At 35.3% G+C, this 13,933-nt stretch overlaps 2 protein-coding genes across 2 annotated transcripts; both read left to right on the top strand.

The window, feature by feature from the left end:
* Window positions 1-7,166: 7,166 nt before the first annotated feature.
* Window positions 7,167-8,235, top strand: LOC125209643 (thiosulfate sulfurtransferase 16, chloroplastic-like). Its single transcript, XM_048109231.1, has 5 exons — window positions 7,167-7,298; window positions 7,375-7,448; window positions 7,590-7,660; window positions 7,767-7,820; window positions 8,028-8,235. The coding sequence occupies exons 1-5, from the start codon at window positions 7,207-7,209 to the stop codon at window positions 8,094-8,096; spliced, it is 360 nt and encodes a 119-aa protein (XP_047965188.1). The 5' UTR covers window positions 7,167-7,206; the 3' UTR covers window positions 8,097-8,235.
* Window positions 8,236-9,380: 1,145 nt separating this feature from the next.
* On the top strand, window positions 9,381-13,906 carry LOC125215652 (oligopeptide transporter 7-like). The gene is made up of 6 exons (XM_048117134.1): window positions 9,381-9,568; window positions 9,643-10,198; window positions 11,379-11,948; window positions 12,405-12,660; window positions 12,902-13,084; window positions 13,160-13,906. Exons 1-6 carry the CDS (start codon window positions 9,541-9,543, stop codon window positions 13,772-13,774), a joined length of 2,208 nt encoding a protein of 735 aa, XP_047973091.1. The 5' UTR covers window positions 9,381-9,540; the 3' UTR covers window positions 13,775-13,906.
* Window positions 13,907-13,933: the final 27 nt, after the last annotated feature.

The raw sequence follows: 13,933 nt of genomic DNA, 5'->3' as shown, positions 1-13,933 counted from the left end.
ATTCTTCTTCTATTTTTATCACAAATGCCATTACGTTGGACTGGCCATTGATAAAGTCGTATTTTGCATAGTTTTAAGAATCATATAATTTGTTTAGTAGGATTCTAGTCTCTCAATTCATTGTTGTTATATTTTTAGTCTCACAATTCATGGGACTAATTATTTAGGATTATAGGATTTTTAAGTAGTTGAATCTAATATATTTTTATTGTTGGTTTAATATTTAGAACTCGCTTTCTTTTAATCATTCAAATGCTTTTAAATACCAATTGGTTAGTACAACTTTATTTTGGTTATGTACATGTCGTTGATGGACAGTCGAGTAGAAGTCGCCTGATTAGAGAAGACGACGAGAAAGCGTCGGGAGAAGACACCAATTGCAAGTGGTGCGACATCAAAAAAATGGACAGCAGAAGGAACGAGAACACTTTGTGAAGTTGAATCACAAAGCATTAAGGAATTCAAAATTACCGATTTCACAATTTTATATAGATTTTATAAGTCTCCCAGGTATTCAAATTATGTCAAAATAAATACATTTGACATTTAATCGTACGTGATCGTGATCGTGATCGTGATCGGGTGCACTATCATTAATCACTATGTAACAAGTTTTGAGCAGACGTTCATTTTATTTCTGAAATTAAATAAAAATATTTGAAAATGAAAGGGTAAAAAAGTGGGCTTCTTTAACTGGTACGCAAATGGAGAAAATGGACCATTAACATAACTCCACTACTTTAATTAGGTGATTCCAAAGCATGAGTGGAATCCAAAGATTGAGATTCTTTAATCTACACATGTCTATCTTAAACACAACCTTAACACAAATAAATGGAGTATTGAAAAGGCTATAGTTTTATTTATTAAAAATCTGCTTATATAAATAGTAGAAGTACCCATTTCCAAAAGCTTCTTTATAATGTCCTCAATCCATTGGTACATGTATCCCCAATTTTTAATCATATGTTTATACTTCATGGTGTTATTTGTTATATTCGAATTAATTGAGCACCACAAATTTGCTGTATAATAGTAGAACTTAATTTACATTTTCAAGTTGCTAGATGTATATAAATATAGTGGGACATCATTGTCTTTGGCCAGCTTGTATTCTGAATAAGACTCAAGTTCATAATAGAATCAAAATCTGATTTGATGTTTGGATTAATAATTCGCAATTAGCACAATGTATTTTGGTACGAGTCTCACATGGAGTATCTTTTATGCTTATAAGAATAGGAATAAATCATAAAAGATGGTCAAATCTGGTCAATCTCACATTTTTCAAAATATGAAAAGTAAATCATAAAACATGAAAATTTTGCAATTGTCTAACCTATCTCATCTCTGGAGACATATACGATGATGTGCTAGCTGAATTTATACACGTCACCCACCACATAGACATGTATCACCTTAACATAGATATGATACTTGCGTGTTTAAAACCGGCCGCCAATCATCCCATCTTTCGTTGATGATGAGACGGATTTGATAATTATGAAATATACATCTTTTGTAATTTAATTTCCAAATTTTGAAATGTATGGAACGGACCAAAATTTAACCTCTTTCATGTTTCATTTGGCAATTTACCATAAAGAATATGAACATCTTTCAAATAACTTGATCGTCTCCATATCGTTCATCTCATATTGATTTTTCACGCCTAATTAAAGCAATCTTTTATAGTAGTTTATAAAATAAAATTAAGTGCGATTTAATTTAAATTTAATCGGACGCCCCATAAAAACAAAAATAAACAAACTAGATATCAACCCTGGAACAAGTAGTGTTATTATATAATTAAAAGAGTACAAACGTTGCTGATATCACAATTCTAGTCTCTTCACTTAGTTTCCCACTAATTGCTAAGACGGCTATAGTTAATCAAACAGTTTAAAAGATGAGTTAATTAATTAAGGTGTGGTTTACTTTTTCTCGTCTTCCACAACTACATACAACATATTTGTCGTAAAATCATGCATGGTCTAACTAGAACCCACTCAATTTTTATTGATTTATTTATTAAATCCCATATTCTTATTATAGTAATACTACTACTATTCTTGCACGGAACATTATAAATTTTAAAGTCATTATTATCTTTCAATAAAATCTAATAAAGATACATTATAAATGTACAATGCTCACACAACATCCTTAATTCTTTAGTAATACTATAACAAAGATGTTAGGTGACTCAAATCCTCCATTCCTCCTTAGTCTATTGGTTAGAGATGAAGAGTTTTTTCGTTTGAGTTGCGATTCGTCATTATTGGTTGCAAATGAAGAGTTTTTTCGTTTGAGTTGCGATTCGTCATTATGGGTTGCAGATGAAGAGTATTTTCATTTGAGTTGTGATTCATCGTCAACAATTGACATTGTGATCCATATCCCATCGTATCATTCATAACGAAACTAAAAACTACTATACCTCCTCTGTCCCATTAGAAATGAAATGTTTTTTTTCGTTTATTCCATTAAAAATGAAACGTTTCTAAAAATAGAAACAATATTCTTTGTACTTTTTCTTCTCTCTTATGTACTTTCTTTTCATTAACTCACAAAATAACACTATATAAAATCTCGTGCTAAAAAACAAATGTTGCATATTTAATGGGACAGAGAGAGTAGCATATAAAAGACAATTGACCGTGTATTTGTCTAATGTCGTTAGTGGCCTCTTTAGGTGTCGAGAAGTCAAAAGATATGTAGGGCGATAAGCATTTCAAATTAAATATGTAAGTTAGATTGATTCAAATTACTATATAAAACTCTAAAGTTGGAAACAATGACAAAGCATTAGAGCTACGATATCTCTGTGATAACTATCAATCCCTTTGATAGTTGATTATGAGCAAATTGCCAATAAGCTGATTATGAAAAAATAACTACACTGATATAAAATGAGTGTGAAATCAAAACAACGTTTTCGATTTTGCCTCTCAAACACAACCATATTAATAGTAGGAGTACCAAAAAGAGTTTAGAGTAATTAACTGTTGTGATCTTGATGCATTTATTATACATGTAGAAATAGAATCGTGAAAATCTTTCGATTTACTCAGTTAGTTAGTAAAAAAGAAATTGATCCCTTTGTTGGAAACGATGCCATCATCACATTGATATATTTAAAGACAAAATACCGAATATATCACGAAATTAGATGATTAAATTTTAGTTCGTTTCACACTTTTTATAATATGAAAAATAAATCATATATAAAAGATGATTTTTTTTTCAAATCTCAATTATCTCATCCTTCCATTTTACGGCGAATCATGTGTTGATGTGAGCAGGTCGGTTTAAAACACATGGAAGTTAAACAACATTGGGATAAACATAATTAAGTTCGAACATGTTTTAAATCGTTGCCTCATTAGTATGTAATTTGTCGAAAAAGAGAAGGATCATGAGATTATTAAATGTTTTGTATATTTTTCATATTTATAAAAGTACTATAGGACAGACCATTAATCATGTTTTGTAATTTATTTAACAATTTATCCTATATTTAGTGTACGGTTATATCATACATTTTGTACCCATATACATAAATGGGTGAATTTACTAAAAATAATAGTACTACATTTTAGTCTTTACCCAACGCTAGCTTTTATTCTTTCAACCGATATTAAGAACCCAAAATTCACAAGTTATACTCTTTACTCTTTAACCCACATTAGCTATTTTAGCCATGAGATGTCGTTTTATGAAGAATGCGAATATTTAATTAATCTGCAACGGACATGGAATCTATTTCGGACATTTATACGCTACCTCCTACGCAAAAATATACTACTAGCATAACTTTTTAATATGCACATGTTTTAAAAAAATATGGTAATATGATTATGATACAAGGAATTGTTTACAAAAGCATTCGCGTCGCTCTTTCCCCCTTCTTTACTTTGCGTTTTCTGATCTTCGAAGTTGGAATCTTTTGGCTGAAATCTATTAAAAAACACTTGGGTCTCTAAGTATATGATTAATGAATATTAGGGGTCGAAATTCGGGTATCCAGACCATGGTACCCGACTCGAAAAAACTGGGTACCCAAACTAAAATATCATCTAAATGCATACTCAATACCTGATTCGATATGTTTTTTCGGATACCCAAATACCTGCTACGGGTATCTAAACCCGATGATTGGGTACCCAAATATCCGACTCTTTACTTATATTAATAATTAATAAAAAAATGAAAAATATGGAGTATTAAATATTTTAAAGCTAAAATTCTCTTTATTCATTGAGAATATTTTATTTTATTTTTATTTTATATGCTAATTATGTCTTTTTATGAACTTAAAAATACCAACAAAATTGCCGAGGGAAGCCAATGACTACTGACATACTTGGATTTTACATCGTTTTAGAGGGTGGTTATGTATGAATTTGATCATATTTTGTCTATTATTGGACGTGTTTATATCTACTTCTCTATTATGTTGGTATGTTGACCATTTTGTTAAGAATGTGTAGAAAAAGGTACAAAATATGTGGATGTGCAGCAGCCTTGGTTTGAGACAATATTTACTTGAGATTTTGAAGTCCAATCAGCCCCTAATGCATACCATTCTCTTCGTCTTCGAAAGAGCTTCGCGTGGGTATCTCACACGCCTCAATCGGAGTTCGGTAGAAGAAGTTATGGCCGTTATACGAACACTGCGCTGTCCAGAAAATCTCACCCGGCCGGGTGAATTATTACCCTATAATTCCACCCGGCCGGGTGGCGTAATTATGCCTGCGAGATTCCAGAGAGTACCAAAGAAGTCCCACCCGGCCGGGTGAATTTTCAGTGGATTAATTCCACCCGGCCGGGTCCGTCATTTTGGCGTTTTTTAGAGCTGAAACGCAATTTTTTGAAGAGAAAATAAGAAGGAAGAATTAGGTCAATTCTATTCATTCTCGACAAGCGACAAAACACACGCTCTCTTTTTGTGAAGAACTCTTGGAAGAAGATTGAAGATTCAAGCTTCAATTCCTCCACCAATTGCGATTCGCATCATGATTTCCACTGTTTTTCCTTGTTTCTATTTGTTTTCTACCATGAACATGAGTAGCTAAACATCTTTTATGTAGAATTCTTGGTGAAGATGCATTGATTTATAGTTTTAATCCAATTGACTTCGTTTTTATCTTGCTCTTGCAATTGTTTGAATTATTCTTGTGCTTTTTCCTAACAATTGCTTGATCACCAATTGGGAGTGTAGGGTTTCTTAGAATAATCGGGAGATGAAATATTTAACCTTGAAAGAAGAATTATTCACACCTTAATTCAATAAAACTCGGGAGAGTTGAGGTTTTGAGTGGGATCTTTAATCTAATCGAACTATTAGGAGTTAGGTCTAAGAATTAGAAGGGGACTTCAATTATTACACCTAATCTACGGATTTCTCACCTCGGGAGGGGGTTTAATCTATATTTGTGATTGATTCAACAATTCTAGAGACTTTAAATGGTAAATCGGTTTCAATTGGGTTAGGCTATGAGTTGTGCATCGGATCCTTGAATTCTGCATATTTCTCTATCATTTTTACAACTTGCTTCTTTATTCTCTAGTTTAAGTGTTTATTTTAATCTTTGAATTTATATGCTTTTCATAGTTGTTAGAAAAAAAACCCAAAACTCTTGATCGTCTGGATAGTAGTTGAAATTTGTTCGTGGTACTTAGGTTTACACTTAATTGTCTCTGTGGGATACGATATACTCTTGCTTGCTATTTGCTACGATAACCCCGTACACTTGCGGGTATTATTTGCGTAAAATAAAGTTGAGTCAACTACCCAAGAGGCAACGACAGAGAATATCTATAGGTGGCAACGTAATAGATACAAAGACTTGAAGAAAGAAAGAGAGGGAATGAGAGTAGGGTCACTTTAATGGAGTCGGGTAATTGACTTATTTATAAATGTTATAGAAAATTAACCTAATTATAATTTAAGTAAATAATGTATCCCATACCCTACAACCCTAAATGGCTAAACCTAATTAAAAATTACAATAAACAGTACATCGGGTATTCGGATAATACCTGATACCCGGCTTATCTTAAATTTCACTACCCGATCCCATACCCAATCCCATTTTATTGGATATCGGGTATTACCCGCCAGATATCGGGTCGGGAATGGATAAACCAAACTCAATACCCAACATCCAAATTCCCACCTCTAATATTCATGAAGCATATCTATTAGTTCATCATCAACTGATTTTTATCCAATACCCGGCGGATATCGGATCGGGAATTGATAAACCCAATACCCAATCCAAATTCCCACCTCTAATCATGAAGTATGATCTATTAGTTCTTCATCAACTGATTTTAGTATCAAATCAATCAAAAACCTTAATTAATGTAGTATAGTCATTGTCCTAATGTTTTGACGGCCCACCATTGAGCCGATGTTGGATAAGGTTCCTCACACCTAGCTCGTTATTGTTTTGTTGTAAATTATAATGCGTTGTGAAAAGCCCATTTATCCTCGTAGTGGATCTCCCCTTTGGATTCATCAAAAACATGAGTGGAACAATATTTTCCACAAACTGGATGAATTCATGTGTGGATATCAATGTATACGTGAGTTTAAACTGAAAATAGCATTCGCCGATTTAAACCAAATTTGATCCACCAATTTCTAATTATTACTACTAAAGAATTGCACATTTGCACGATGGGTCAATAGCAAGAGCGAAACTAGCATCAAAGTCTATTCATGGACCAAACACGATTATTTCAACCTTTTTGTCCCAAAAATATATATTTTCCAAACTTTTAAATAACTAAATAGTGAATTAAATACAAATATCCCTTTTTTATACTACTAATATTGGATCTTGGCTAATTAATTAAAGGAATTTTCTTATAATAGAACTAGAAGAGACTGCCTACATGCTTTAAACAGAATTTCATAAATTTAATTGATTGTTTACTTGTTAGACAATTATGAAAAATAGAATAAAATAGTAGTACTACTCTACATTTTGTCTTTATATTTTCCATTTTTAATGCGTATGCGGTGAAGAAAGAAAAGTAATAAACCATGAGCTTGGCGCCCACAATATCAAACGGCAATTGGATTTTAATTCTAAGAATCTACATATATAGCATGAGCATGAGCAGTTTTGAATGTATACTTGTTTAAAAATGGGTGTGGTTAAGGCTGTTTTGTGCATTGGGTTTTTTCTTCTCATGGCTATTTGCAGTGGTGATGGAGGAGGCAATGTTGATGTCCACGCAGCAAGACGTCTCCTTCATCAAGGCCACACTTATCTTGATGTCAGGTTAAAATCCCCTCGTCTATAATAATTACTACTATATTCTATGATTTGTTATAGTAATTAAGTTGAATGAGAACAGGACTGAAGAAGAATTCGAGAATGGACACGTGAGGAACGCCATCAACATTCCTTACAAGATAATTACTTCCGAAGGTAGCGAGCATTCTGTCTCATAAAAATAGAGAATTTGGGAAAGACACATGTTTTAATACTAATTTGGTAAAATATGAGAGAGATCTTTTTTTGGTTAGTTTATGTTATGACTTATGATAGGAATTTGGGCACATTATATAGGTATGGTGAATAACCCCAAATTTCTGGATCAAGTTCGGGCGCATTTTGATAAGGAAGATCATCTCGTAGTGGTAAGTTTCTTATCAAAACAAATTACTTAGTACTTACTACTTTTTTTATTGGCTAGAACAAATCTCTGATATATGATCTAATTTGATAAAAATGTGGGTGTAAAAGGGTTGCAAAAGTGGAGTCAGATCCTTGTATGCAACAATTGATCTTCTTAAGGCAGTAAGTCCCATTTTCTCAAAATCTAATTTTTGAGTATTGCCATAGCCATTTGCCTGTCTTATTTATTTATCCTATCCCAACTCCCAAGATTATAATTTATACACAAAGTTTTAATTTTCATTCCAGAATTCAACTATTTCAGGTAATTTATCCTTTTAATTTTCAAACTAGTACCAACTCTAACACAAAGTTGTTGTTTTGTGGCAGGAGTTTAAACATGTGTATAATATGGAAGGAGGATATGTAGCTTGGATTGAAAATGGATATGCGGTCTAGATTCATAATTTTCTTTAAGACTAAGCTTCAATGACCAAAGCTTAACGGTTGTACGTTGTAACTAACGATAAAGAAAAATTAGAATCAGATAGCAAAGTTTGGTTATAATATTCTTACAGTAATTATGAATTACAGTATATTAGAAACTGTGTTAACCACACCTATTACTAAATTTTAGTAAGGTTATAACAAATAATGTGTAAAACTGTAAATACAGTAGTATTCTCTTTTCGACGCGCCCAAGGTATTTTTATTTCTTATCTCGATAAGCCCAAGTTTTGTAAACTATGGGCGTTAAGCCCATAAAAGGAGTATTTTATTGGGTCACCCGACCATATTTAATTAATTTTTGCCTATTCCATATCAGTAAAATTATGTCGTCACGTTATAGGCTCTCATATAGTCATATATCAAGAAATTATATGGTCACTTTTTAGTGAATAAACATAAATTCATCATTTCAGTTAATGCTTAAATACTAGTATTTCAATATTTAACGATTTACTAATTATTTAAAATATAAAATTATTCTTTATTATACAAAAATTAAATATAAAACTAATCTAAAATTATTTATTGACAATGAAAATGAGTTTGAAGAACATTAAGGAAGCCAATATCATTGCCCAATTGGTCGACGGTGATATCGCCAAAATTGCATATCTTCCTCCCAACTGTTTCAGCATCATGTTATTGCCGGATAAGTTGAGAAACTATTAATTTACTATCTGCGTCTTTCAAAAATATTTTTTTAAAAAAATAACATGATTTTTAATTCACACTTACTAAAAAATAATTTTTTAAAAAATAACATGATTTTTAACTCACAGTTTGTAACATAAAAGATAGAAAAAGTGAATGAAATTATTATAAGAAAATGAGTGTCACTCCATTAGAGAGAAATTCTTCCTAAAATAGAAAGTTTTTAATTTTAAGAGAAATACCAAAAAAAAAATAATTTTTATTTTTTAAATATAGAAGTAGTATATTATAGTAGTAAAAAAAATGAAAGACTAAAGCGTTTACACTAACATTGATTATTTACAAGGTACTTTACGATATTTAATTCGCAACAGAAAGATAATTAAGTAGTCAACTAAAAATAGCTTTAGATATTTATTATGTTGAGCAGAATTGTGTAACAGTGGATGCACATTTGTTTGCAATAGATATTTTATTAAATTTTAGATAAAGTAGATTGATAGGGCCATATGAGGCTTCATTTATTAGATATAATCACATTATGTGTTCTGATTAGTGAAATAGTGAATACAGGTAGATTTTTTGATATGATTGGTCGGCTGAAATCCCGTCCAGGTGCATCTCGTGAATTGGTAGGATTCATCCCAAAACAAAAACCATCAATTCCACGTGACAAAAATCAAAAATGGATTCCGATTCTCGCTCCCACTTTGAGGATCTAATCGCAATTCGAGAGTGAGATATGATTGAAGAAATCTCTGCTCCACTCCGTAAGTCAGCTCACCTAATGTTGATTGCATATGGATTATTAACCGTAATTCCTAATTGAACTGATTATGTGCAGTTGGGGAGACATCATCCTCCGCCGATGGCGAGAATTCGCCGGTGGAGCAGGTGGCCCTGACGGTCCCACCCACCGACGACCCCTCGCTCCCCGTGGTCACATTCCGGATGTGGATTCTCGGCGCGGCCGCCTGCGTCCTCCTCTCCTTCCTCAACCAGTTCTTCTGGTACCGCCGCGAGCCCCTCTCCATCTCCGCCATCTCCGCCCAGATCGCCGTCGTGCCCCTCGGCCACCTCCTCGCCGCCGCCCTCACGCGCCGCGTCTTCTTCCGTGGCCGCCCCTGGGAGTTCACCCTCAACCCGGGCCGCTTCAACGTCAAGGAGCACGTCCTCATCACCATCTTCGCCAACTCCGGCGCCGCCAACCCTTACTCCATCCACATCGTCAGCGCCGTCAAGCTATTTTATGGCCGGAAGATGACTTTCTGGGTATCGCTCGGGGTCGTTCTCACCACGCAGATTCTCGGATTTGGCTGGGCCGGCCTCCTCCGCCGCTATCTCGTCGAGCCTGCTGCCATGTGGTGGCCGCAGAATCTCGTTCAGGTATCCCTCTTCAGGTGCGTTGACTTACTCATTCATATGGCTATGAGGATTGATTCATAGATTAGTATATACTTCTCCTACTTTTCAATAAAAAAGTGTTCTTGGAGACACGGTTTGATTGCTGTCTTACTCATGTCGAAAAGATGGGATAAAATGCTTGCTAATTTGTTTATAACTCTCAGAACTTGTTTTCTGTTACTGCAAGACCCCAACATGTTTTAAAATGCTTAGTGAAAGTTTGTTGTGCAATTTCAGCTGTTTTGACTCTGTTTCTGTGATTCCAGAAGAAAGAACGCCGTCAAAACATGCCCTCTTTTGCTCTTTGAATTCACAGCTGTTACAGTAATCCAACTTGATAAAATTGAAGTTAGGACAGAGCCATTTTTAAGTTTTTGACTGAAAGTAAGATCTGGATATTCTTTAGGCCAAAATGAGCGGATTTTCGTGTGTTTTTCCTCATGTGGACTAATGAGGATGCATAGTTCGAATATCTTGCCTTGCCTTCGAGAATGCAATTTCATCAATAAGACAATTTCTAGTCTCAGAGAACTCTTATGGATCTATTAAGATATGGCTATGAGGATCGATTCATAGTTGAGTATAAACTAATACATACGTCTACTACTTTTCAAGCAAAAAGCGCTCTTACTAATGTGGATAAAATGCTTGCCAATTTGTTTGCTTATGTTTCATACTCAGTCAACGTCAGCATTAGTAACTCTTAGCATTTATAACTCTTGGCACTAGTGAAAGTTGTGCAATTTTAGCTGAAGATTAGGTTTTGCCTCAGTTTCTATGATTACAGAAGAAAGAATGTCGTCAAAACATGCCCTTTTTTGCTTTTGAGTTCATAGTTGTAACAATAATCCAACTTGATAAAATTGCAGTTTGGACAGAGCCATGAACAGAAAAATTCCAAGTATAGTACTTTGACTGAAAGTAAGAGCTGCAAAATCTTTAGACCGCACGGAGCTGATTTTTATGTGTTTTTCCTGATATGGACTAATGAGGAAGCATAGTTCGAGTATCTTGCCTTGCCTACTAAAATGCAATTTTCATCAATCAGACTAATTTTAGTCTCAGAGAACTCTTATGGAGTTATGGACCTATTAAGATACCTTCTGTTTTAAATTTGTTAAATGAACATAGTATGTGCTATAACAAGTACGTAATCATCAGAGTTTTAAATTGCAGGGCACTTCATGAGAAAGAAGTCAGAGCAAAGGGAGGAGTGACACGGAATCAGTTCTTCCTGATCGCCTTCATTTGCGGCTTTGCTTATTATGTGTTTCCAGGATATCTTTTCCCAAAGCTGACTTCAATCTCCTGGCTTTGCTGGATATTTTCTTCATCCATCATCATTCAACAGCTTGGTTCTGGGCTCCATGGTCTAGGATTAGGGGCTATCGGCCTTGATTGGGCAAGCATATCCTCGTATCTCGGCAGCCCACTAGCTAGCCCGTGGTTTGCTACTGCTAACATTGCCGTTGGATATATTTTCTGCGTGTACATAGTTACGCCTATTATGTACGGGCTCAATGTCTTCAAAGCCAGGACCTTTCCAATTTTCTCTGATGACCTCTTCACATCAGAGGGGCAGGTTTATAACATATCTGCCATAATAGATTCAAACTTCCATGTTGACTTGGACGCATATGAGCGTGAGGGTCATCTCTATCTCACTACATTTTTCGCCACGACCTATGGTTTTAGCTTTGCCTGTCTCACTGCAACCATTGTTCATGTCCTCCTTTTCCATGGCAAGTAAGGTGTACTATAATTGACTCGAATTGCATTCATTCTTTGATTTACTTATATCATACTTGTGTTGCCAAGAAAGATGGACTATATTTGTATTGATGAGGATTCTGTACTAAAACTAAGCTAAGAACACCATTCTATGTTAGAAACTTCACTAATTTGGCAGAAAACATCTAAACTTGTTGAGTTTTTTCTAGAACTTATTTCTTTAAGTATCAAGTTCTGCTCTAAGTTTATATTTTCCTGTCACTGATGCGAACTAGAGAACTAGTTATCAATGGATCGAGGCTGAGATAAAACAAAATATGAAACCATTTGGTTTGCTTTTTACATCACGTTGCAAATAGACAAACTGAACATGTATCTGTTAGATTAGTTGGCCCATGAAAAGTTGTAGCTGTTGGTCTTTAGAACTGCTGCTTTGTTGATTTCTGAAACTGTCCGCTTTTGTGTGCTTAGAGATCTGTGGCTGCTGAGCAAGTCCGCATTCAAGGAGAAGACGATGGATGTACACACCAAGCTCATGCAAAGCTACAAGAAAGTTCCCGAATGGTGGTTCTTATGTATTCTTTTCATAAACATTGCCGTCACCTTACTTCTCTGTCAATTAAACATCGATCAACTTCAGTTGCCGTGGTGGGGCGTCTTATTAGCGTGTGCTCTTGCCTTCTTCTTCACCCTTCCTGTTGGAGTCATTGCTGCCACAACAAACCAAGTGAGACTCTGTAACTGATCCTAAATATGTTTGCACTTTATCCTCCATATTTTTTGCCAATACCAAATGCATCCTCTTGTTTGTTGGCTTTGGATGTCCTTTTGTCTATACATTGTTATCATTAGTTGAAGTTTTGGTGCGAGTAGTTGTTTAGTTATTCCAGATTAGAACAAAACTGTGCAGTTACTCTGCATTCTGCAAGTTTCAGACACATGCTAATCGATAATATATTTGTTATCAGATACCAGGATTGAATGTGATCACAGAATACATTATAGGATTTCTGTATCCCGGTTATCCAGTTGCCAACATGTGCTTCAAGGTGTATGGCTACATCAGCATGAAACAAGCGTTGGTGTTTCTTCAAGACCTCAAACTCGGACATTACATGAAAATACCACCTCGAACGATGTTCATGGCCCAGGTTACTTCATTTTCTTCCAAACATCAGCTGCATTTATCATAATAATCTTGCTCATTCTTGATGTTGATTGATCAGGTAGTTGGCACTCTGATTTCATCAGTGGTGCATCTAGGAACAGCATGGTGGCTCATGGACACCATCCCCAACATCTGTGACCGGTCAGTACTTCCTTCTAGCAGTCCATGGACATGCCCAAGCGACCATGTGTTCTACGATGCCTCGGTCGTGTGGGGATTGATCGGGCCGCAGAGGATATTTGGAAATCTCGGCTTTTACTCTGCCATCAACTGGGCTTTCCTAGCTGGGGCTGTGGCTCCCGTTGTAGTGTGGGTGGCCATCAAGGCCTTCCCCGGGCAGCAGTGGCTTAAGCATGTTTCAGTTCCTGTGATGCTGGTGTCGGTTATTAATATGCCTCCGGCAACTGCTGTGAACTACAACAGCTGGATCATCTTAGGGTTCCTGTCGGGCTATGTTGCATACCGATACTACCGAGAGTGGTGGAGTCGACTCAACTACTTGCTGTCCGGAGCGCTCGATGCAGGGTTGGCCTTCATGGGAGTGTTCCTGTATCTGTGTTTGGGGATGGGGAATGTTAGCCTCGAGTGGTGGGGAAGTGTTACTGATGGATGCCCTCTGGCTTCTTGCCCTACTGCGAAGGGTATTGTTGTTGAAGGATGCCCAATCTTTTGAACTGATTTTCCCCCTTCATTCCACTTTTCAATATATTATGTTGTATTTTAGTAGTGATTGATAGAATATCTTCACTTTTGTATGTTTGTTAGTATAAACTATTACTATAAAGTTATTTCTTCTTTCATGTTAGCAGGTGTTTGGAATATGACTGTCAAA

The sequence above is a fragment of the Salvia hispanica genome, chromosome 3 (assembly GCF_023119035.1).
Source record: "Salvia hispanica cultivar TCC Black 2014 chromosome 3, UniMelb_Shisp_WGS_1.0, whole genome shotgun sequence".
Classification (NCBI taxonomy): Eukaryota; Viridiplantae; Streptophyta; class Magnoliopsida; order Lamiales; family Lamiaceae; genus Salvia; species Salvia hispanica.
This window is presented reverse-complemented; position numbering and strand designations above follow the sequence as displayed.

Coding starts and splice junctions, on each gene's coding strand:
- LOC125209643 (XM_048109231.1), top strand. CDS start 7,207: ATGGCTATTTGCAGTGGTGATGGAGGAGGCAATGTTGATGTCCACGCA. Junction 7,661..7,766: donor AGGAAGATCATCTCGTAGTG/GTAAGTTTCTTA, acceptor TGGGTGTAAAAG/GGTTGCAAAAGTGGAGTCAG. Junction 7,821..8,027: donor CAATTGATCTTCTTAAGGCA/GTAAGTCCCATT, acceptor GTTTTGTGGCAG/GAGTTTAAACATGTGTATAA.
- LOC125215652 (XM_048117134.1), top strand. CDS start 9,541: ATGATTGAAGAAATCTCTGCTCCACTCC. Junction 9,569..9,642: donor AGAAATCTCTGCTCCACTCC/GTAAGTCAGCTC, acceptor GATTATGTGCAG/TTGGGGAGACATCATCCTCC. Junction 13,085..13,159: donor GAACGATGTTCATGGCCCAG/GTTACTTCATTT, acceptor TTGATTGATCAG/GTAGTTGGCACTCTGATTTC.